General features: G+C 42.0%; 1 protein-coding gene across 2 annotated transcripts in view; it reads right to left on the bottom strand.

The window, feature by feature from the left end:
- TMEM245 (transmembrane protein 245) overlaps window positions 1–25,454 on the bottom strand; it is an 80,937-nt gene that overhangs the window by 5,246 nt on the left and 50,237 nt on the right. For both annotated transcript variants that reach the window (XM_012925780.2, XM_036496672.2), the window contains 5 exons: window positions 21,354–21,476; window positions 21,075–21,220; window positions 6,863–6,963; window positions 5,401–5,575; window positions 2,912–3,106 (listed from right to left, as the gene is read on the bottom strand). In XM_012925780.2, coding sequence (XP_012781234.2) covers window positions 2,912–3,106; window positions 5,401–5,575; window positions 6,863–6,963; window positions 21,075–21,220; window positions 21,354–21,476 — 740 coding nt within the window. The remainder of the gene's footprint in view (window positions 1–2,911; window positions 3,107–5,400; window positions 5,576–6,862; window positions 6,964–21,074; window positions 21,221–21,353; window positions 21,477–25,454) is intronic.

The following is a 25,454-nucleotide window of genomic DNA, read 5'->3' as shown; positions in this document are numbered from 1 at the left end:
CTCTCTTTCTATAACTCTGATTTAAAACAAAACAAACAAAACCTAAAGAATGAACAAAAGTTAATTTAGAAGGAGAATGGGGTTTATCCAAATAGACACAGGCTGGAGTTTCAATGGTGCCTGGAACACGGGAAGCCCTAAAGAAAGCCAAGTACAACTGCTGCTCAGGTGGCAAAGGGGAACTTGCGAGATCAGTGGGTGAGGCTCAAGCCCCACCATACAAGGCCTTGAGAAGCATGTCAAGGTTTTTGCTGTCTCGTGAAACCAACAGGAAGTCACTTTTGATAAACATATCCAATTAGGGATGCTTGCATTCTGCAACGTCCATGTCAGCTACAATCTAAAGAACAAAAACAGAGGCTGAGTCCCTCCCTGGGCGACTAGGGTATGTGCAGCTGTTCCAGGAGCAAAGCCGGGCACTTGGCTCAGTATAAACCAGAGGATGGGGCATTGGAGATGAATAAACACTGAGAGATCTAAGGTAAAATTATGGCGAATGTAGGCAAAGAAAGTATTCAGGATGGCTGCACTACGCTGCATGTGGAGGAGAGGAACAGCTACAGAGCCGCTTTCAGAGGAACCACAGTGCGGAGGGAACGTTTGCTGAACAACTGCACAACAGCAGCCAAGCTAGCCTCTGTGAGCCTTGGTTTCCTCATCTACACAATTGTTCCTAACTCCTAACCTCGCAGGAAAACCTTGGACAGATTAAGCAAAACATCTGTAGAGCTTAAGTTCCAATAAACATTAAGTCCCAATAAATGCTAGAAGACACTGTTATTATTTAAGAGATCACACTTCCTCCAGGCTCTCCCAAAATCCCATTAAAAGCACTTTTTAAAAGGCAGAAAACAGCATGGAGGAGAAAAAAAAAATGACCCTAAGAGCCAAGAACTTTAAAAATGTGAAAACTGGATAGACAACAGTTATGACCCAGCATTCCCTGAGAGCCAGCAGTACAAAAAATTTGTAGCAAAAGTCCCCATAAACCTCAGCATGGGGTGCCATCAAGTTTATCGCGAAGTGGGCTGAAGGTGGGACTAACCTCAGGAGGACTGCTGCAAAAGGCAGCAAGACCCCAACCCTCCAATGTCCTCACCCCACCTCAGCCAAGCAGCTCCGCCACCCTCTCCTTCCTGGGAAGAAAATAGAAGTTGTATACCTGCTGGAGAGGATATACTCCAAACCCAGTGGGAAAGGGGACAGAGGCAAGGACAGAAGGGGATTCCACAGTGACACAGCGTCATCATCTGACAGGCCCTTCACTCCTGCTGCCTCAGAGAAGGCTGGAAGCCAGGAATAAGCCTCTAGCCAGTAGCTGACAAATTTTTCTTAATAAGTAAAAATAATATTAATTTTAATGACTTATTTGTTTTTATTGGAAAGGCATACAGAGAGGAGAAGAGACAGAGAGGAAGATCTTCCATCCGATGATTCACTCCCCAAGCGGTCGCAATGGCCAGAGTTGCACTGATCCAAAACCAGGAGTCCAGAACCTCTTCCAGGTTCTCCATGCAAGTGCAGGGTCCAAAGGCTTTGGACCGTTCCTGACTGCCTTCCCAGGCCACAAGCAGGGACTGGATGGGAAGGGGGTCGCCGGGATAAGAACCACTACCCATATGGGATCCCGGCGTGTTCAAGGTGAGGACTTTAGCCCATAGTCTAATGTACCGGGCCCAAAATCATACTAATTTGAAAGCAAAAAAATTGTATAGGTAATGAAACAGATTATATACAAAGACTGAAATATGAAAAGTTACAGAATCATAATAATGTGAAAACTGAGTACTGATTGAGCCATCATCACAGTTTAATTGTACAGAGATGAGTTTAACTGTATGTATGGTGGATGTCAGAGTTAATTCCTCAACCCTCAAGTGGGAAATCGATGAGTTACACCTCCTATACAAGACCAAAATCCTGAAATTAGCATGCTGTTTCAAGACATGGAGGTAAAACCAAAACAACTGGAGTCAAAATGGTGTGTCTTAGAGGAGAGAAAAGAGGAACAGGAAAACTGTGCAGAAACATCTCTTTCTGTAATGCAGAGAGAAACAAAGCCGACCATCCTGGTTCGGTTCTCCTGTGATCCTTTTCAACACCCACAAGCCCTTCACACACAGCAGCTGATTAAAGCACTTGATATGTTGACAGGGGGAAGGGACATCTTTTGTCTGCGGAATTCATTATCGACTTAAACTATTTCAACTTAAAAACTCACTCATGTTTTAACTAATTTGGAATTGTTAAACATTTTTTTCCAAAGCACTCAGGATCAATGAACAAGCTATCCTGTTTTTTTTTCTCATGAGCCCAAGAAATAAGGCATCAAGTCAGTGTTCTCCAGTGTTTTCCAGACACTGTGCAGAGGTCCCTCCACGTGCCTGCCTGGAAGAGGCAAAAGGAAGAAAAGGGCGTTACTATCCCGCTGAAGCCTGAGGCAAAGTGAGGCCCTCCTTTCATTCATGTTGAAAAAGTGAGTTTTTCTTTGTCATTAAGAGTCTGGCACTTGCTAACACAGCTTTGCACCAACTAGTTCTAAGTCAGAGACTTTGTTCTTGTCCTGAGCTAAAGGACTATGTCAATCTGTACAAACCTTTAAACACAAAACAGAATCATGGTTTTAGAGAATTTTATACAAGAATGTAATCATTTAATTATATATTGTCAGCACCAACCTGTCGATGACTCACTCATTTCCCAAAGTTGCTTTACAAGCTATGTCTTGACAATCCCATTCTGACACCAGACACACTTCAATCATGCTTCCAAGTGTCTCCAACAATCTTTACTATAACATTAGTGCTCAAATGTCTTTATGCTGACAAATCTAGGTGAGGCTACTTAATCAAACACAGAGATAGAAGACTTTAGTGTTGCCACAGATTATGGCAATTCTGCTTTAACTCACCGCTGGGTCTGCGTAGGCCACGGGGTCTGGTTTGGCGTGGGCATGGAATTTGTGGGACTCACCAGCATGGCACTATAGATATTGGAGGCAACCACAAGGATACAGAGGAGAATGGGGCCAATGATTGCTCCTTCCAGGCCCAGGTAGTAGGCTCCACCAGCCACTGCCAAGCCAGTCAGGTAAGGGTGGCCCCCTCTAGAACAAAACACACCAAGTAGCCCATGAGTTAAAAAAAAAAAAAAAAAAAAAAGCAACATCCTCAGGGTGAATCTGTATTCCATTTCTAACATAACACTTGTGTCTTAACACTCCAAACTGTTTATTATGCTTTAGGCTTTTTTTTAGACTACCTAAAGGAGAACTACATAAGGACTATACAATGTAAGACTATATAAATTATATAAGAACTATACAAACTATATAAAAACTATACAATAATAATATTGTGATGCAGCAATTTTCTTGCCTATAAACCAATGCCCCTTTTGGTAAGTCTAACAGCAATTAGGTCAACATTGTTAACAGAAGTTTTGTATCCACTCCAAGCAGCTTGCCTAAGGTGGGTTAATCTTGGCTTAGGACTGGCCCATTATGTTCTCTTACAGAAAAAGGCATCCCTGTGTTTCTGAGCTTAGACTCTCTAAAATATTTTTAACATCTAATAATAAAAGGCCCCACTGATATCACAAAGCCCAAGAATTTTATTTCACAGAAGAGTCCTGAGTGCTCTGCAGGCTATCATGATGTTACGGACCAACTGGAATAAAGAGCTACGCTCCAGAAGCATGGGAGACTGATTGGAAGAAATGACTGCTGATGTGAGGCCTAGGAGATAAATCAAGTTCTGGATTACTCTGCTCCACGTTTCCAAACTCTAGTGAGGGGCAAACAACAGAACACCCAGGAAGGATGTTCTCTATTACAAGTTAATAAGTAACAGTTATAGTGAGCTAGGCCCGCTGGAAACCAACAGTTTATATTCACAATGTATTTCTCTTCCTCATTCCAAAAGAAGGATTTAGAGCAGTATTTCATAAAGGCTAATAAAAGCCTTTTCCCAAAGCAATCCGCTTGAGGAAAAATTCTGCCAGAAAAGAACTTAAAGTTTAAAATGTGTGGAAATTGCTAAGTAAGATCTTACTTTAAAAAATGAAAACATTGGGCCCGGCGGCGTGGCCTAGCGGCTAAAGTCCTCACCTTGAAAGCCCCGGGATCCCATATGGGTGCCGGTTCTAATCCTGGTAGCTCCACTTCCCATCCAGCTCCCTGCTTGTGGCCTGGGAAAGCAGTCGAGGACGGCCCAATGCATTGAGACACTGCACCCGCGTGGGAGACCTGGAAGCGGTTCCAGGTTCCCGGCTTCGGATCGGTGCGCACCGGCCCGTTGCGGCTCACTTGGGGAGTGAATCATTGGATGGAAGATCTTCCTCTCTGTCTCTCCTCCTCTCTGTATATCTGGCTGTAATAAAATGAATAAATCTTTAAAAAAAAAAAAAAAAAAAGAAAACATTTTATGCCAAACTTCTCATTTCCTAGAAATGCTGTTAAAGGAGGTTTTCTGCTATTAAGATAAAATTGCATATAAATCTTAAGTTCTAAGTATAAATCTTAACACAAATTTATAGCAAAGTTTAAGGAAATGAAAATACTGAAGTATAAACCATATTCCTACTCCTACTGTTTAAATTTCAACTGCTCAACACTAGCCAACCACACTGTGATTTTCTCCTTTTAACTGTAACTTCCCCCCCCCCAAGTTTCAGGCCGGCTTACAGAGCCACTGGTTTCCTTCTGCTCGACAATTCCCAGGGTGCAGTGCAGTTCTACGTCATTGATTTTCTACTTTAATGTACCAGCGACAAACCAGGAACCATAAAATTTGCCTCTATGTAATTTAAATTAACCAAAGGACTAATCTTCCAGTAAATATACACTCTGATTACTCCAGAAATGTGAATCTGTTTATAGGACTAAATAAAAATTGACTTGATTTGCAATGGTGCAATTTCTAGAAGAAATGCCAAAACCTCCAAAAACAGATATTTATCATATCATATGATGAAAGTTTTGACTCTGGCTTGGTTGGGCAGCGTATGTCACTGAGTCACACCGTTCTGTCTGAAGCAGAGAACTGTGCTGGTGAGATGTTAACCTGTTGGGACTGATTTTACACATACAATCTCATGTTTCTCTACAAGGCAAAGAAGTGTTAAAAATAACTCCTATTATACTTAAAATATCTTATACAAACCAGGTAGTATTTTTTGCCTAGGGTAATGCCACACACACAAAAAATATTTATAATTTTACTTTAACCCAGGGTCTACAACAAAACATCATACCTTAAAAACTATCTTACAAAGCAATGACAGACCCACCAGCAATTCTGTTCCACCCATACCCTACCCACGAGATTCCATCAGGAAAACAACCAAAAGCTCTGCATGACTCGCAAGTAACTTGCAAAGTTCCGTGCACTACTTACTTACCCTGATATATCAGAATATATCGCAGTATCTACAAAGTATGTTGGCAAAAGATGAAAAATCAACAGTAAAATGGCCTTGCATCCTAATCCTTGTGTCAGCCACAGGTCAAGAACAGCAGGTATCGCTGCCCAGTATGTCCCCAGGAAGGGCACTGCTCCAAGAATTGCTGCTAATGCTAATAAGAGATTAAAAGAAGAAAAGTAACAATGTTATCAAGGAGGCCAACCTCCAACCTCCAGCTTTCCACCAAAATAAGCTAAACAAATACTTAAAAACCTAAATGCTAAGGAAAGGGTATGTCCTGCTTAACTTCTTATTTTAATGAAAGTCTATTCTCTTAAAACCTTACATTGAAATTATTTCAAAAGTGTATATATACTTTATGAATCTGTTAAGCAATAAAATTTTAGTGCTTTCAGTTATTGTTCTGGATTGGCGGTTACTTATTTTATAGTCCTATAAACTCAACTATAGATTTGCAGAAATCTGTTTCTGAGTCCAAAGCCAAATCAGAAGTTTCTATGACTCAGATAAGAATATATGCTATTTTCTTTGCTTTTAATAAGAATGAAATGCATTTATAAGCAGAAATCTTATGAATTCAGGGACCTCTCTTCAAGAAGAACATGTTCAAGCTCTCTCTCTCTCTCTAGTTGGCTATCTTCCCACTGAAGCAAGGCAATGTGGACTCTAATTCTAGTCCAACCGTCAGCCAGGTGTGGGACCTGAAAAACCTTTGGTTTCTTGTCATTAAGACCAGAACACCACCTACTCTGCTTGCTTCAAGGGTTGAAGTAAAATAGCACTCTCCATACGTTCCTGGGGTGTCTGCATGTCAGATGGTAGGTTAACGGTCACCCAAGGGGAAAAGAACAGGAACGAATCCAAGAATGTAAAGAAGGAAAGAAATGAAAAAGCACAAAAGGGGGAAATATAGCGGGAGAGGTAAATGCAGAAGGCAGACGTTTAGGACAATAAGTAGCCATGGAAATAAAGGAAGAAAAAGCAGTGGAATGAGGCAACACAGAAGAAAAAACCCAAGTGGGCCATGGCGTCATCCAGGGCTCCTATTGTATAGATCATTGCTGGGGGCACAGAAGCAGCTTCCAAGTGCTTGGAAGTGTTCACTCTGCCCTCCGGTGGCATTCCCCCATAACACAGAGCTGAGAGCTCACAGCTCTCTGACAACTGCCTCAATTCAAAGCTTCCTGAGCACCTGTTGTGGGTGCTGGGGCTAGAGATTCCATTCACTTCACAAGTACTTAAGTCTAAGTGCTTCCCATGCTCTGGGTATGATTCCAGCTACAGAAGCTACATACTGCTGCTTCCAATTCATACTAGTTCAGACCTCACATCAAAAATAGCTACCGCTGCAAACTAGAAGAGTTTCCTGCTGTTAATCAAAATGTATAGACACAAAACTTAAAATACAGGACAGTGGAAGTAGAGCTGTGGCTGTTACCTGAAGGTATGAAGACAATATTGATGCCAAATATAGTGTGAGTCAGCCAGGTGTACAATCCATAGAAACCAGCCATCTTGAGGGAGGCATCAAACACCCCTCTGGAATGCCCAAACATTAAAAAAAAAAAAAGGAGAAAATAGGTAAATAGGCTCAAAATCATGCCATGATTCAGAAAAATTACCACTCGGAGGCTTCTGGCCACTCCATTTCAAATCTGACAACAGCTTCAACTTGCAACTGGCCTGAAGTCACTGTTTGTCATTTTGTTTCAAGAAAACAAAATATCTCCTTAAAAATTCCAAAATAATTCATTCAATTGTTCTTACCTGGTTCACTGATGCAAACTAAAGTAAAATAAAACAACTTAAAAGATCTTACTCACTGAAACCATTTACCACCTATTTTATTCTGAAGCAGATACAAGGATACAAGGGTGTTCCTTTTTTTAACTCTTTTTTTTTTTTTTAAGATTTATTTATTTTTATTGGAAACTCAGATATATAAGCAGGAGGAGAGACAGAGAGGAAGATCTTCCATCCATTGATTCATTCCCCAAGTGGCCGCAATGGCTGGAGTTGAGTCAATCCAAAGCCAGGAGCTCTTCCAGGTCTCCCACATAGGTGCAGAGTCCCAAGGCTTTGGGCTGTCCTCGACTGCCTTCCCAGGCCACAAGCAGGGAGCTGGATGGGAAGTGGGATGGTCATGACACGAATCAGCACCCATATGGGATCTCGGCGTATGCAAGGTGAGGACTTTAGCCATTAGGCTATCATACCAGGTACTACATAATAGGGTATTTTTAAAAATTCATAGAAAAATTAGACTCACAGTTCATTTTTGGTACTAAAATATGTTGGAGTCATCTATACGACAGGGAGCTTCAGAAAGTTCATGGAAAAGGCAAACATGGCTTTCAAAAGTTTTTGCCCCAAAATAAATGCATCATTTAATTTTGAAGTACCATTGAATTTCACTACCAAAATAAACAAAAGCATAAATAACATATTTCTGAGGGTGTTGTTAAACTTTTTCTTAAAGATTTATTTTTATTTTTTATGGGAAAGTCAGATATATAGAGAGGAGGAGAGGTAGAGAGGAAAATCTTACGACCACTGATTCACTCCCCAAGCAGCCACAACCACTGGAGTTACAACAGCGTGAAGCCAGGAGGCTGAAGCCTCTTCCAGGTCTCCCACGCAGGTACATGAACCCAAGGCTTTGGGTCATCCTCACCTGCTTTCCCAGGCCATAAGCAGGGAGCTGGATGGGAAGCAGGGACACGGGGACACGAAGCGGCGCCCATATTGGCTCCTGGCGCGTTCAAGGTGAGGACTTTAGCCGCTAGGCTACTGCGCTGGTCCCGTGTTATTAAACTCTTAAGAAACTGAGGTTGTAGCTCCCTGCTTGTGGCCTGGGAAAGCAGTCGAGGACGGCCCAATGCATTGGGACCCTGCACCCGCGTGGGAAAACCCGGAAGAGGTTCCAGGTTCCCGGCATCGGATTGGCGCGCACCAGCCCGTTGCGGCTCACTTGGGGAGTGAAACATCGGATGGAAGATCTTCCTCTCTGTCTCTCCTCCTCTGTGTATATCCAGCTTTCCTATAATAATAAAAATCATTAAAAAAAAAAAAAAAAGAAACTCAGGTTGCAGCCAATTCTCCCCTTAAGCAAGTCAAAGTGTACAGGTGAGGGAGAGTAAGTCTCTCCTTTAACAGAATTTTCCCACTTTGCTTTAACAATGCAACCAAATCTACAAAGTCAGCACCCCTACAAGTGCTGCAGCTCACGAGGGAAAAATGTACTTTTTAAAAAATCTTACTGATTCTCAAGTAAAACCCAAGACAGCAAAACGACACATGTTCACTGATGAATATAAGAATTTAGTACAAGACATTCTTCAACATCAGGCAACTGTTTTTGTGTTTCAGCTGAGCTACTGCTACTACACACTGCATAAACAAAGAGGCGTGATAAGGCACTGTTTAGACAGCACAAAGGCAGCAAGCTACTCCCAAAGGACACGGAACAGGACAAGCACTTTCAGAAAGTCACAAGAGAAGAAAAAACTGTGACTGGAAAAGCAGACCATCACGGTAGCAAGGCTCCAGCCACACATGCAGAGCTTCCCAAGAGGGGTCACCCTAAGAGAAGGCAAGCTCCAAACCCAGTGCTTCCAACACTGAATCAGCATCCGAGACATTCATCGGGTTCCATAGGGGACTCCCAACTGCCAAACCTTGTCATCCCAACCAGCAGTTTTCACTTAGGAAGGTCTCAAAGGACCTATGTGACATCCCTGACGACAAGGACCCAGATGTCAGTGGAATCAAATCTCAAAGAAAGGGAGAGATTCCACAGGAAACACAAGGGATGTGAACAGTAACCAAAGAGAGGTAAAGAGGGGAGAAAATGATGGAGCATCAGGCTTTAACTCCATTGGACCAAAGAACAACTATGCCTCACAGACGTGAGGAAGGCCGGCATGGAAGACAGGCAACAACAGAGAGTCAGAGAGGATGAAGAAGATATCCTGGAGGCAGTGGAATAACAAAGCTCGGCAACCTAGTAGAGACTTGGAATGCACCAGGATACTAAGACTTCCTCAAGAGGCATGCATTGAGCAAAGGGGGCTACAGGTTACATTCCCACAAAGGAACGAAGGACACAGGTACACCGAAGAGAGAAAGGAATCATTTGTCACAGGAGGAAAATTATTCCAGCATTATTTCTAGAGACTGAAGCAGAAAGCAGCTTTAGAAAAGGAAGGGCTAACAACATCAACTATCACAAAGAAAAAGTACAGAGCTATGGAGGTCAATCAACTTCCAAACACTTTGATACACCATAAAATATAGCACATGTCATTTGCAGTTATTACACACACTTGCACATAACCCAATGAGGGCTAGGAAGGCAAGATATGTTCCTCACTTCACTGTTCATTTCTTGGCACACAAGCATTATAAAACAGAGTGAGAGCAGGTGGTTAGCCTGATGGCTAAGATGCCTACACCTCACCTTAGTCTCTGGGTCTGACTCCCAGCTTCAGCACCTGCCCCTGCAGACTTGGGAAGTGGTGACTGATAGCCCCAGGAACTGGTTCTCTTGCCATACATGTGAGAGATACGGATTGTCTCCTGGCCTCACCTCCACCCTGGGCCCTGTGGGCATTTGGGAAATACACCATCAGATGGAAGCGGATGTTCTCTTTCTCCTCTCTCACTCCCTTTCTCTTGACTCCTCAAAACAATAATTTAAAAAGGTCTTTTTTTTTTAAATACCAGAGGAAAAAAATTCTCTAACAACTTGAATTTTTTAACGTCCTCAAATCCCTAAGCATAATTTTTTTTCTTTTGGTGTATCAACTTTAGTGAACTATAATTTACAAATAAAATACAATTTTACATTACAAATGCATAAATTACGTAAACACCATTGCAACTAAGACACAGAATATTTCCATCATCCCCAAAAGTTCTCTGGAGGCCCTATAGTCAGTGGCTCCCTGACTGCCACTAGTAAAAAGAATCGTACATAAGTTTGTTTTATAAATTGAAGTAGAGGCTGGCTCTGTGACACAGCAAGCTAAGCTTCTACCTGCTAGGTCAGCAATCTATGTGGGCACTGGCATGTCCCAGCCACTCCACTTCCAATCCAGCTCCCTGCCTTGGCCTAGGAAGGCAGTGGAAAATGGCTAAAGTCCCTGACCCCCTGCAACCATGTTTGAGATCTGGAGGAGGATGCTGGCTCTTAGCTTTAGATCTGCTTAGCTCCAGCCATGGCAGTCATTTGGGGAGTAAACCAGCAGACAGTAGACCCCTCTGTTTCTCAACTCTGTAACTCTGCCTTTCAAATAACAATAAAAATTTTAAGTTGAAAGCTCTTTTTTATTATTTTAAAAATAATTATTACATGGTTGAGCAGGGTGGGAATAATCAAGGTTTAGGAAAAATTGGGTGAATTCGTTTCTTCCAAATTTTCCATTTCTTGTTGTTCTGAGGGAAAGGGAGAAACAAAGGGAGAAACCACTCATGACTTTCCACACATCCCAGTGCCCAGGGATGAGGAACCGCCACCTCATATCAACCCAGAGTCCCAATGTGGACAAATTCCGAGGGTTCCAAGTGACTTGGATAGTTTTGAAATGCTGATTTCACCGATCCAAGGATGACGTCACCCTCCCTATGTCCATTGGCTCCATTCACCGAAACTATCTGCTGTCTTCCTTTGCTTGGGGTTGTTGTTCAGTTAGTTTTGTTCTTCCACTGCAGCACCAAATGTGCTACTTTAATCTCGTATTACTTCAGGGCCTGTACACATCTCCACCTTTTTTATAAAGTAGGGCATGTTCTTGCAGGTGAGTCCAAGAGGCTGGGCCAGGCGTCCCAAGCATCTCCGGACCCCACCCCGAGGCTCATGAACCTGACACCCACCTGGACCAGGAGACCCAGGCCCTGCCAGGTTCCCCACAACGGGGTTCACGGAACCAACATGCACCTAGAAGGTGGGCCCCAAAATTCAAGTAAATACGTAATATTTAACATCTTAAACATTTTTAGTGTATACCTCAGGAGACTTTAGTACACCCACAATGTTGTGATATAGCTTTTGCTGTTTTTTTTTTTCACCAACTGTGCTTTTCTAAGACCACTTTTGATCTTCATTCATATTACTGAATGCATTAGTGACTTATTCTTTTCTTAATTTTTTTCATTTTATTTGAAGCAGAAATAACTTTCATCTGATGGTAATTGCCAAGCACAGCCAGGACTAGGCTGTGCAGAAACAGGCCAACTTCACCCAGGTCTTCCACGTGGGAAGCTGACTCAGTACTGGGAGCCATTGCCTCTGCCTCCTGGGATGCACATGGAGGAAGCTGGATCAGAAACAGAACAGCCAGGACTCAAGCATGCTGGCACCTCAAGTGATGATCTAAACACTATACAAACACCCACCCCAGTTTTTGGAGTTGCTGAGTACTCCTTTACATGGATGTAACATCATTGACTTATCTAGTTGCTGGGTATTTGGGGTGTCCAGTTGAGGCAGAAATTAACTGCTATGAACATTTGATTTATAGATTTTGTACAAATGTATATTTTCATTTTTCTTCAGTGGACACCCCTGTGTAGAGATACTGGATGACACAGTCTATTATTTCATTTTGTAAGAGGCACTAGTAATTGTCTTGATCTTGCAATCTGAAGAAAACTGATTGTCCATGGACGCCAAGAGAAGTCACTCGCTCCGAGATCATGCCACGTCTCCCTCCAGGTATGGTTTCACGTCACACTCACGGTTCTGAATGCGTAAGCACCAGCAGGAAGAGCAGTTCGGCGCATGAATTCTTAAAACTGGTGTATCCTGAACAATGCTCAAAGGACTTTAATGATAATGAAGACATGAGAAGTTAGTATGTCAACGCTTAGCTCAGTGTATCCGAATTAAGAAGGTGAGTTTAAAAGAAACAACTGCTAAGCACCCATGCGGGAGGCTGAAATCTGGCCCCCAGCAATGTCTATGCACTAAGCACAGAACTCGTGACTGCATTACTTTCTAAAGCAGAAGGAAATGTCATAATATAATTAGATTCTATAATTCATTCATTCTATAATTCATAATATAATTACATTCTAGAGATCCCAAGATTACCCAAGATTATCTGCATAAATCACAATACTAATGAAATGGTTCTTTATTTCACACCATCCACAAAAATCAACTCAATTAAAACATAAGACATGAAACTGTAAAACTACGAGAAGAAAACATAGGAAAAAAGCTCCATGAAATTGGTCTGAGCAATGATTTATTGCATATGACCCAAAAATACAGGCAACAGAAGCAAAACACAAATGTACTCACATCAAGCTAAAAGTTTATACACAGCAAAATCAATGAAGTAGAGACAACATATAGAATAAGAGAAAATATTTGCAAGCAATAACTTAAAACAATGATCATATAATCAAGTCATCTCTTGGATTCCTAGGAATTTACAATTCAAGGACTTCTAGGGGTAATTTTCTCTCACAAATGAAAGATTGACAAATAAATAATTGTATGTACAATGTGATTGGAATGAATGGGCTACAAGAAATCATTAGTTTCATCAGTGTAACAATATATTTTTTTAAATATTTACTTTCACTTATATCAAAGGCAGAATAATGGGAGCAGGAGGAGGAGGAAAGAAAAGGGAGGAAGAGAGAGAGAACTCAAGAGAGATCTTCCCTCTGCTGGTTCACTCTCCAAATGGCCTCAACACTCAGGCCTGGGCCAGACAAGCCAGGAGTTTCTTCAAGGTTTCCAACTGGGGGCAAGGCCCAAGCACTTGGGATATCTTTCACTGCTTTCCCAGGCCACTAACAGGGACCCGACTCCATACCCCTATGAAAGGCCAGCTCGTAGCTGGTAGGTTTACGCTCTATGACACAATGGCAGTACCAAGAATATTCTCTACAAACATTCCAGTAAGAGATCATTCTTTCATTTCACTCATTCATTATCAATCAATTCACCAATTTTTTTTTTGCATACTCAGATTCAGTGACTATTCCTCACACCATACAACTGGGGGAAAACACTGGATACGTTTCATTAAATAGCTTACACAAATCAAAATGAGCCCAAACTTGAGGACTTCCCTAAGATTGGTTACATACAACTCATATACTGTGAACCCACAGTTCCAATAGGCATCCTTTCCCTTTATAACTGTTCATAATTATACAATCAATCACCAACTACAGAAATTGACAGAAAATATATATCAAGTTTCTCGCTGAAGCATTCCTCTACTTTGAACTATCTCTTTTGTTTTCTTGTTCTTGTTAAAGATTTACTTTGCTTATTGGAAACAGAAAGGGAGAGGGAGCAAGAGGGAGAGGAAGGAAGAAAAACTTCTCCACCCACTGGTTCATTACCCAAATGTTCTTGTTAAAGACTTACTTTGGGGGCTCGGCAGCGTGGCCTAGTGGCTAAGGTCCTCACCTTGATCCCATATGGCCGCTGGTTCTAATCCCAGCAGCTCCACTTCCTCTCTATCTCTCCTCCTCTCAGTACATCTGACTTTGTAATAAAAATAAAAATAAATCTTAAAAAAAAGAAAAAAGAAAAAGACTTACTTTGGAACCTGGCATGGTGGCCTAGCGGCTAAAGTCCTCACCTTGAAAGCGCTGGGATCCCATATGGTGCTGGTTCTAATCCTGGCAGCCCCGCTTCCCATCCAGCTCCCTGCTTGTAGCCTGGGAAAGCAGTTGAGGATGGTACAAAGACGTGGGACCCTGCACCTGCATGGGAGACCCAGAAGTTCCTGGCTCCTGGCTTTGGATTGGTGCAGCACCAGCCGTTGCGGTCACTTGGGGAGTGAATCATCGGACAGAAGATCTCTCTTTCTCTTCCTCTCTGTGTATCTGACTTTGTGATAAAAATTAAAAAAAAAAAAGACTTTGTTTATTGGACACAGAGAGGGAGAGAGAGCAAGAGGGAGAGGGAGGAAGAAAGACCTTTCCACCCACTGGTTTATTTCCCAAATGGCTACAATAACCAGGGCTGTGCCAGCTCAAACCAGGAGCCTGAACTCCATAGGGATTCTCCCATAAAGGTATAGTAGCCTAAGTACTTCCATTGTTTTGTCAGGCACCTTGGTAAAGAGCTGGATGGGAGGTACAACAGCCAGCATTCGAACCAGAGCTTACACAGGACGCTGGGATTACTGATGGCGGCAGCTTAACGTGCTGTGCCACAACCATAGCTTCACAAGCTTTCTTTAAATTAAAGAGTATCTGCCTATATTCAGACTTGTACAGTCTCTCTTTTCAGTGACTCTTCAAATACTGATGACAATTATTCTGCAACTATGTCTCCAAACTCTCTTAGCAGTAGGCAGTTGAGGGGGGAATCAAATTCTGGAGATGCTTTCCCTCTCCATTCCTGGAGTTGAGCTGAGCTGGACTGAGGCTATGGAAGAAAACAATGGCATCAGCCACTGAGGGGGTGGCTCTGCCTTTTTAACAAAGCCACCCTTCATACAGAGCCCTCTGTTTTACATACTCACAAAGACACTCCCCTATTCCACACTGCATGTAGACCATTACAAAGCAGGTCACAGTGCACCAATCCAGCCAGCCCCAACCAAGCACAAGGAATCACTTACAATTGGCTTTACTTCTGGGTCTGGCAAGTTTTATTGCTTATTTATAATGTACAGTAATAAAGATGTCTGTGTGTCCATGCCTGGTACACAGAGCCATATAGAAGGGTATTTCAAAGTGTGTGGAAAAATTAAAAAGTAAGTTAATTTTGCAGCAATAAAGGTTCTGAATTATGCATGTGTAGTTCTTTTTTTAAAAGATTTTATCTTTATTTTAAAGGCAGATTTTACAGAGAAGGAGACAGAAAGTCTTGCTTCTTCACTCCTCAAATGGCTGCAATGGCTAGAGCAAGGCCAGTCCAAAGCCAGGAGCCAGGAGCTTCCTCCATGTCTCCCACTTGGGTACAGCCATGCTCCACTGTTTCCAAAGGCCATAAACAGAGCTAGATCGGAAGTGAAGCAGCTGGGACTTGAACAAGTGCCCATATGGGATGTTGGTGCCACAGGGTAGATTAGACTGCCATGCCACTGTGCTGGCACTCATCCCTAATTTTATAATACACACTTTCCATAAACTTTCTGCAGACTCCTGGTGCATTCAAGAGTGCAAGCAGCTGCTTCACACCAGGATCTTGGCATGACCTAAGATAACTGCTAAGAGTTTCCTTTCTTTCTACTCAGTTCTTTATCCCATCCTTCTTTATTAAAAAAAAATTATTTATTTTTATTGGAAAGTCAGATATACAGGAGGAGTAGAGACAGAGAGGAAGATCTTCCAATTGCTGATTCACTCCCCAAGCAGCTGCACCAGCTGAAGCTGAGCTGATCCAAAGCCAGGAGTCCAGAGCCTCTTCCAGTTCTCCCATGTGGGTGCAGGGTCCAAAGGCTATGGGCCATCCTCTACTGCTTTGCCAGGCCACCAGCAGGAGCTGGATGGGAGGCATGGCTGCCAGGGTTAGAACCAGCACCCAAATGGGATCCCAGCACGTGCAAGGCAAGGACTTTAGCCACTAGGCTACCATGCCAGGCCCTATCCCATCCTTCTTTAAGATGAAAGTGCCACTTTTTCACTTGTTCCCCAATACTTCGCCCAACGAGATTCTTTTTTCCCTTCTAAACAGAGTATGAGGAATCTTAAAAGATAACTTGGGGTTTAATCAGATGACCTGCTTTTAATACAATGGGAGTTGAAGGACGGAGTGGTATGGGGGAAATGATCAGGCACATTCCAGAAGCTATATGTACCCAGAAGGTATAGGCCACAGGTCATAGCCAAGTCAGAAGCAAGTGTCTAAGGAAGGAGAAACAGAAAATGAGGAATGAAGGATCCAAATTCAAATCCCCCTTTTCTTACACATGGGCCCTGCCCTCTTTTCCTTCTCAAAAAGTTAAACAGAAAAACTATCAAATGACCATTCTCCCAGGAAACAGCTGTCATTTGCCTTACAGAGAGCACAAAGAATATACTGGGCAACATGCCCCCCAGTTCCCTTGGTTACTACCATCCACTCTGAGAAGTTACAGCTCCCTGCTTCTCCAGGTTTATCTGCCCAGAGACCCCACTCCGCAGTAGAGTGTATGGAAACCAGGACCCATTGGATTTCCAGCGGGGGAGGGAAGGCTGTGCATGTACAACTGTAGAGCTGCAGGACGCAAGACGGGCAGCCAACGCAGCAGCCTCCCGTGCCCACCGGCAACAGCTGAGCCACAGCCAGAGAGTGGCAGCAGCTGCAGACTGGCAGTAGTGATGTGAACTCAGCATCTGTATACCATTAACACAAGGTTTTGTGTCCTACACAACACCAAGTGATCACAGCTGCTTATTTCAACTCTAACAAGAAAATTATGTAAGTTTGTTGCAACTGCATGGCAAACAGTAAAGATTTGAGTCTATCAGTCGTATTACTAGCCTACTGAAATGAATGTGGCAATTCTTTAGCAACAGACTAAAAAACGACGTAGGAGACAAAAATGTTAAGGCTTTTTCCATGGAAACTTGCAAAAAATAAGGATTCAAATGTATCAGACTGATCTTTAGTCAAGCAAGTTACAAGGCATACACTTATTGTCATGATTACTCCTTAGAATTCATAAGAGAGTCTGTCTCGGTTTCAGTGTTAGGAGAGATTTCTTCAAGTAAACAAAAACACTTTGTTTTTTAAACAACTTTTAACTTTATACATCTTAATCTAAACAAACATTACGTCTACCCTAAAATCCATGAAATATCTTTGCAATGAAGAATCTGCTCAAAATCATAAAAATGCAAATAGATTTATTAAATTACCAATGCTCTGTTTTTGAATCCAAGTAGTTTCAATTCTCGAAAACTGGGAGGTAGGAGTGAGAGGCAAGTTCACTTTCCAAAATGAGGATCTATGGCAACCACATTCTCCCATCTAATTCATCAGGAGAACTTGCATCCAGCAGCACTGAAAAGCTGTAATCCCAGCAAGCAAGAGCCATACCCGTGTGCATGCACTCATGTGAAAATATCACACACACTAAATTGCATTGAGGCCGTGACAACATGCAACTTAGTAATGTGCAATACCTCCACCAGAGCAAGCAGAATGGGAGCATCGGGGGAGAGGGTGTGATGGACACATTCAGGAGACAGCATGCTGCTACAGGGAGGAAAACGGGGGACAAGGATGCATGCCGACAACTCAAAAACTCACAAAACGCAAATCTTATTTCAAGTGCATCCCATTTAGAATACATACTCAGAATTAAAATAATAATGTTCAGAAATTCAGCAAGACAGTGATAATAAAGGCATCACATGTTTTAACCCTCAAGAACAGACACTGTCACTGTTTGGTCATGCAATCCCATAATTTCGATTCTACTTTTAACTTGCTGATGCATCACAGAAAAGAAATACAATGATTTCCACTCAACTGCAATGCTGATGGTAATTAATCTCTTGTGCTTAAAAACGTGATGTCACAGGTGATTTTCAGGATAAGCTGTTCTTTGTGGGCATAACAATATTTTCATTATTGTTTGGATCTTTTCCCACCTACAATCTTCCTCAATGAAAAACCATATTACTTCTTGAACACAGTTGTTCAGGATGAGAAATGTGAGAGCTCTTAGAACTCACTGCTACCCAATTAGTATGGGAAGTCTCTTTAGAGGAATGTACAAAACCTTTACATTTTAATTGGCTCGACTGGTTCACGTGTTGAAAAAAATAATAGCCCAAAGACTCACATTGCAAAAAGATTCCCCTGAGGGCTGGCAGAGTGGCACAGCAGGGTAGGCCACCATTTAGAAGGCCCATATTCCTAGCCTCGCACTCTCTTTCTCTGTCTTCCAAAAAATAACTCTTCAAACAAAATTTTTTAGGAGGCCCACATCTAATATAAGATTATCAGTCTGAATAATGATCACTTTAATTCTGATCTTCCTGCTACTATACCTTGGATAGAGTTCCAATCTCCTAGCCCCTGCCTGGCCCAAACCTGGGGGTTGTAAGTATCTGAGTAAACCTGTGGGTGGAAATTGCCACTTCTATCTCTCTGAAGACTTGCTTTTCAAACAAATAAGTCTTTAAAAAAAACTTCAAGTATAATCTCTAACTTAAATAATTTGATACAGTTTTGTTGGAAAACTTATTTAGGTTGTAACACATTATCCAAGTTATACCATATCTTCAGACTTACAACATCAGTTTTGAAAACCTCTAGGATTACAATCTTAGTGTTTTTTTCTGCATTTTGAAAATAATAAAAAGAATGGCTTTTATCTTGCTGTACATGATAATCAGTGTATACACAGTCTATACATTCCCAAGAAGATAAGTTTGATTTCAACAAGAAATACCCTCAGACAGATGACAGCACTGTCTTTCTAACATCAAATTCTCCGCTCAGAGGAAGACCTAACTAAATGTCTAGCAGCAAGTTTGACATGTCCACTTTAACATTCTGAGCAACACCAAAACTCAAGATGGTTTCGCACGGGCAGCTCCTCCCAGAAGAAACCGTAATGGCACAGTAGGATATGTGCTTTCAATCAGCCAGACGTCAGGGAAAAACACAACTTCACTGACCTCACAGCTGCCACTACGACATGAAAGAATTAAGTTTAATACAACACACACAGTAAATCAATGACACTCATAAGAAGTCAGCAAACATGACTGTAAGAAAGCCAAACAAACAGAAAATTCAAGAGCCACAGCTGGAAAAGAGAAGAGTTTTTATGGTAGTAACAGTGGGTGCTAATGCAAGATACTTTGGGGAAAGAAAGCATCCTCTTAGTTGGAAGATCTTTATGGAAAAGGTGGGTATTTTCAGTAAGGTGTTTGGTATTAGTCAATCCAGCAAGAGGATTCTTGCCAGCCTTTGCTGTGGCACATTCAATACCTTCAGCATGTTGGGAAGAGAGAGGATTTTTGTTTTTTTATTTTTGGTAGAGCATCTGCATAATCTTTTTTTTTTTAAGGATAGGAAGATAAACTCAGAAAAACAAAGGAGTCTATTGATGGAATTTTCATTCTCTCATTGACTATGGATAACAAGCAAGAGCCACACAGGTAAGGAAGGGATGCCAGGGTTCATGCTGCCCTGAAGACTTCCTCCTCAACACTGTCACACTCGATGGTGTGGTCCCAATCTTTTAGACAAGAAGAGTCTCCACATGATACCTGAGAGGTGTGGTGTAGATAATAAAGCTTATTTCATCCTAGCTTAAACTCAACCCACAAAAAACCAAGACAGTGGTCGAAGTCTAACCTAAGCCTTGCTGGCAGGAAAAAGACAGAAAATGTACTACCTAAAGGAGGCCTTTCCAAAGAGCAGAGTGGTATTCTCCCTAGCTCCTAGATAAACAGTACAAGAGTGAATCAGTGAGGAAGGCTGACAAGGTCAAATCAAGTTTTCTGAAATAGGGGCCAGGGTTGTGGTTCAGTGAGTTAAGACAGCACTGGTAACATCAGAATCCATTATGGGCACCAGTTCAAGTCCTGGCTGCTCCATTTCCAATCCAGACTCCTGCTAATGCACCTGGAATATCAGTGGGAGACGGCGCAAATCCTTGGGCCCCTAAGACACTTACAAGGATGACTCAGATGTAGTTCTAGGCTTCTGGCTTTCACCTGGACCTATTCTGTCCGTTTAGCAATTTGGGGACGGGAGTGATTTAGAGGAGAGAACATCTTTCTCTTTCTCTTTGTCTCTCCATCTCTCATATAGCTCTGCCTTTCAAATGAATAACTTTTTTTTTTAATTTTCTGAAATAATATGGAAATGGAAATGCCAGTCAAATTTAGCATTCAAGAGAAATTTAAGACTACTTAGCTAATAACATACTAGAAAACGGAACTGCATTGGACAGTGTGAAAGTTTTTGAGTTCAACAAGAAGTAAAAATATAGTCTTGTTAATAGACAAAGACCAACAGGGACTAGAGGAGGCGCTAAGAGAAGCATAGTTGTAAAGGCCTCCCCTTACTCAAAATGATAGAGAGAAAAAATGAAAGCAGGCCAACAACCAGTGACTTCAGAAGAGCTTATGCAGAGTGAACGGCACACACAAATCTCACTCAGAAGCAGGTCTGCAAAACACAGGCCCTCCAAGTTAGGATGGGAGTCTCCTGCCAGAGCCCTCAATGCACAAGCAACTCAGAGGTAACACCCATTGCTAGACTCTAATCCACATCCTGCTGAGGCAACGTCTGGCAGCACAGGGAGAGAACCCAAAACACAGGCCTTGACTTTCCCTTGATTCCCAGAACAAAGGTAACAGCCTGAGAACAGGAGGGTTCTGAGAGGACAGCAGAGTGGACGATGGTAGGGGAATTCTCTCAAGCAAATCACGTGGTGATGAAAAGTAGATTAGGGGCCTGTTGATGGATGGCTGAGGCCGACAGGCCGTCATAACTTCATAAATCACAGTCTTGAAAGTCTTAGAAGGCTTGGAAATCGCTTTGAATCTGTTCTTACTAACACTCTTTGAGTTTGTTCTTACTAAACTGCTCAGATTAGTCTCTCAAAATGAGATGAGAATCTTAGGAATGCCACAGTCCTTCACAAACCAAGATGGAAAACTGGCTTCTCATGGAAAGCAGCTCCCAAAGGAAATGGGAGCATCAGTCCCATCCCTACCTGATAGCTTCTTCCACAGACTGGCCGATAATATTCGAGGAGGGGCCTGGCTGAGACAGAGGTGTCAGGCTTATCACCCACTTCACAGGCTTGTAGTACTCGTCACTGGAACTTAACAGATAAAACAGTGTGGTCAGGAAAATCACCTGCAAAACAGAGGACAGCAACTCCTGAAAACTCACAGTGCAAACGACAGGCAATCTCTGCAAATTCAAATGGAACCAAGAGCAGGCCAATGTGGGAAGCAAAGGTGATGTGTCCTGTATCCATCACACGTACCAGAGAGAGCACAAAATTGAGCAGGGCAGTCCCGCTGTAGAACAGGATGGTCAGGAGCGTGGTGACCGTGGTGAGGAGCAGGCTCACGTTCCGGCTCATGACAATCCACAGAGACTCCAGGATCTGAGCAAGAGGGAGGACTGGGTGTCAGAACTGAACCTTGTCAAACATGTTTCTGCAGCCATCTAGGTGCTTTTCATAACACATTAAAGTATCTTAAACGGTAAGAACTGAGGATTATTATCTTAAGTGAAAAAAATCAACTGAAAAACATTTGCATGGTCAATAATGCAAAAACTGATTCACTAAAACATGGTGAATCCACTCCAAATCATGTTAGGCAGTCATTAAAAATATCTGTCATATCTATGTTTGGTATATGCTTGCAATGGGGGAATCTCAACTGAACTTGAACTGTGGTTATGCAACAAGGTGGAGGAATCCACCATGGTGGGAGGGTTTGGGGAGGGGTGGGGAGAATCCAAGTTCCTATGAAACTGTGTCACATAATACAATGTAATTAATGAATTAAAAAATAATAAATAAAAAAAATCTGTCATAAAATAGGAAAACATTTTGAGATAACAGTAAGTTTAAAAGGAAGAATGTCAGAATTGGATACCTTGTGTGTTACTATGCAAAAATGGTGTGTATGGAATACTTACAGAAGAACATGCCAGAATACAATGAAGGTTCTGTTTGTCCTAGAGGATCACTGACAGAGGAAATAAAGCTCCTCTGTCCTTCCCTTCTCCAACTTGAATTTATCAACAAATACAAAAAGCATGACTGCTGAACATCACAAGAAAACTAGCCAGCAGGCAGCACTGAGGAATGAGCCCTGTTGAAAATCATTCCTGAGATAGACAGCAACTGTGACTCAGAGATCTAATGAACTTGCCTGATCTATCACCTACCAATTCACTAGGACCATACAGGAAGACAAAAGTTACTCAAAGGAAGACATACAATGTCAGTGGCATACACACACCATTTCCCTCTCCTGTCTCTTCATGAACTTGAAAACTCTTATGTCCATTCTAGTCTTTCCAAGTGGGTTGTCCTTAATCTTAAATAAAAGCATGACAGTAAAATAATTAGGAAAACCCCTTCTGTAAGAATTTTTAAAGTGCTGCCACAAGCCACCTCTATTGGCAGATAACACAAACTAAATTCAGAGATTTTTAAAAACTTGCCTATGGGTACAGAGCTAATAGGAAGAAGCAGAGCCGCGCCCAGAACTCCCAATTTCTGGTTTTTATTTCAGTGCCCTTTTCGAAACAGTAATACTGTTTGCTGTCACATGTCCAAGCTATGCCATCTGTTTTATGAAAGGCCTATCCCTTCCTTTCCTGCCTCAAATGCATCATTTACAAAGGCATTTTGTTGTCCTCTGCATTTCTTGCAAACTTCAGCTCAGTCTTTATAAGGGAACTTCAGTAGGCTGCTCTCATTTACAAAAACTCCTTACATAAAACCCCCAAAAATGTTTCCCAATGCCTACAAAAATATGCATGACTGACCATTTGACCTTGTGGGATAAAGAATGAATGAACAACTCCACTGATTCCAAGAGACAAACCAACAATGCCTTTACTTGTAATTTTGACAAGCATTCTTCTGGATGCTTCAGTCATTTTGTAATGTTTAATTAAAAAAAAAAGTTAAATAGTTTGAGTCACATTGATGAAAACTCCCTGTGTTAATTCTTAAGAAATTAGCTGAATACATTAATTGCAGACAACAGCAACAACAACCAAGGAACTTTATTTGAAAGAAAATCAGCTAGAGAAAATTTTTTTAAAAAGTATCTCTAGAAAATTACCTAAATCCTGAAAGTAAATTAGTTTTAGTGTATTTATTAGGTTTAGGAAAGAGGCAATTAGTAAAGGGAGGAGCAATCATAAGGCCCTGAAATTATGAAGAGATTTGTGCAAACTATTTCCAAAAAGTAAGAAACATGAGCCAAGTTTGGTGTCAGCTTGGCAAGTGACACCAAGTGGAGAAAGGGCAGGCCTGAAAATGCTCAGAGAGCCCAGGGGACTCAAGTCAGCGATCCAGCCACGTGATCAGCAGAGGTGGTCTCGACGGACCAAGAGCACCTCACCATCTGCAGCTCCTTACTCTGGATCTACTGCTCATCTAATAACTTGCCATTCATCGGGCTTCTCAGGTCCTCATTAACAGCCATTGGCTTACTTTCTACAGAGCTAGTGAAGAAATTCAGAGGAAGCAGTTTAGGAAAAGAAAAGGAAAAAAAACGAAACAAAACAAAAAAAGCAAAAGCAGAACAGTACATGGATGCCAAAGTCCCAGACGGGACAGGCTCTCTCTGCTTCAGAGTGCCCAGAACCTGGAGACCACATGAACTCCACTCTCCTTCCTTCTCTGTCTGTAAAGGGATAAGTGAGATGGGTAAACTCAAATACCATTTCAACTCTGCTCTTGTGCTTCTAAACAAACATAATTGTTGTTCAAGCTATATGTACTTGTGTTTCTCTTAATGACCGAGAACCTAGTGCCATGCTAAATTCTAAGGTAACGACAAACTGAATTCTTTCAACCTCCAAGCACTTAAAACCTAGTCAGGAAAACGAGGCATTAATATTAAATAGTCAAAAATTGAAAACGAGGGCCAGGTGTTGTGGCACAGCGAGTTAAGGCTGCCATTTAAAGGTTGCCTACACCCCTTAATTTATTACCTGGTTGAAAAAACCAAATCAGCCTTGGCTGTGGGCACTTACGGAGTGTGCGTCAGATGGAAGAGCTCAGCTTTTCAAATAAGCAAAAATTAAGTATAAACTTTTCCTACTGCTGAAAAGAAAGTAAAATATTTTCAGATTTCAAAAGGAGGGTACAAAAAATAAATGCAAATGGAGTCCAGAATTCAGGGATTCTCAAAGTATTCTGAAATACACTGGGAAGTTTTCTGAAACATGACTGACCTAAGGCAGCCTGTTCACTGCAGGACCAAAAAAGAAAACAAAACAAAGCCAGCTGTATGCCTAAGACACACCGATTCCTCCAGAGGAAGAAACTCAAGTTAGACTGTAACATGGTATTACACAAAAAACTTGGTGTGACCCAAGTGCTTGGATTCCTGCCACCCACCTGGGAGACCTGGATGGAGTTCCTGGCCCCACTGAATGCAAGTGCAGAATCAGTCTCTCTCTCCCTTCCTCCCTACCTCCCTTTCTCTCTGATTCTTCCCCTCTGTCAATCTATCAAATAAGTACGACTTCCAAAATACATATTTTTAATTTCTTAAAGGAGTAGGTACTTGTTCTGTGGTTAGTAAGTCCATATATGGCATCTGAGTTGACTCCAGCTTTTCACCAAAGCAGACCCTAGGAGGCAACACTAGTGGCTCAGGGAATAAGGTTCCAGCCACCCACATCTTAGTGATTTGCAGGGAATCTCTGACTACTGGCTCTAACTCTGGCCCAGCCTCAGCCATTGCAGGCATTTGGGGAATGAACCAGCAGATGGAAGTTCTTTCTCTTCTCCTGTCTCTCAAAGAGAAAAAAAAAAGTTAATAAAAATAATATTCCCGAAGTAAAATAAAAAGTTCAGAACACCAGAAAGAACAGCTAGATATTGTAAGCACAACAGCAAAAATTAAAAATTCAATCAATATTAGTAAAGTTGATGATATTTCCTAAGGAAAAAAGAAAAGATATTTTTAAAATTAAGGAATAAGGAATCCCAACTTGTGATCAAGGTGTTTCAGAAGGACAGACAAGCGGTTCTCAAAGTCTGGTCTCTGGACAACTGGAGTCCCTTGAGACCGTCTGGAGGGTCTTCAAGGTCAGCACTGTCTTGACAGTCCTGCACCGTCTGCACGCTCCCTGTGCAGACACCTGCCCCGGTGGTGCAAAGGCAGTCAACAGCAGAGGAAGGCACCGCGGCTGCAGCAGGAGCAGGGCAGCAGCACTCACTGCTCCAGGTGCACTCGTCACTTCCTCAAACCCAGCACCAGACACCTTTCAGAACAGGGCTGGGCATTCGGCAATGACACCACCTGCATCAGAGTGCCTGCTTTCAGGCCTAACTACTCCACTTCCAATACTACTTCCTGCTACCACGAAACCTATAGGCAGC

This window comes from Ochotona princeps, chromosome 14, assembly GCF_030435755.1.
Source record: "Ochotona princeps isolate mOchPri1 chromosome 14, mOchPri1.hap1, whole genome shotgun sequence".
Classification (NCBI taxonomy): Eukaryota; Metazoa; Chordata; class Mammalia; order Lagomorpha; family Ochotonidae; genus Ochotona; species Ochotona princeps.
The sequence above is the reverse complement of the archived record's forward strand: the minus strand, read 5'-3'. Positions and strand labels throughout refer to the sequence as shown.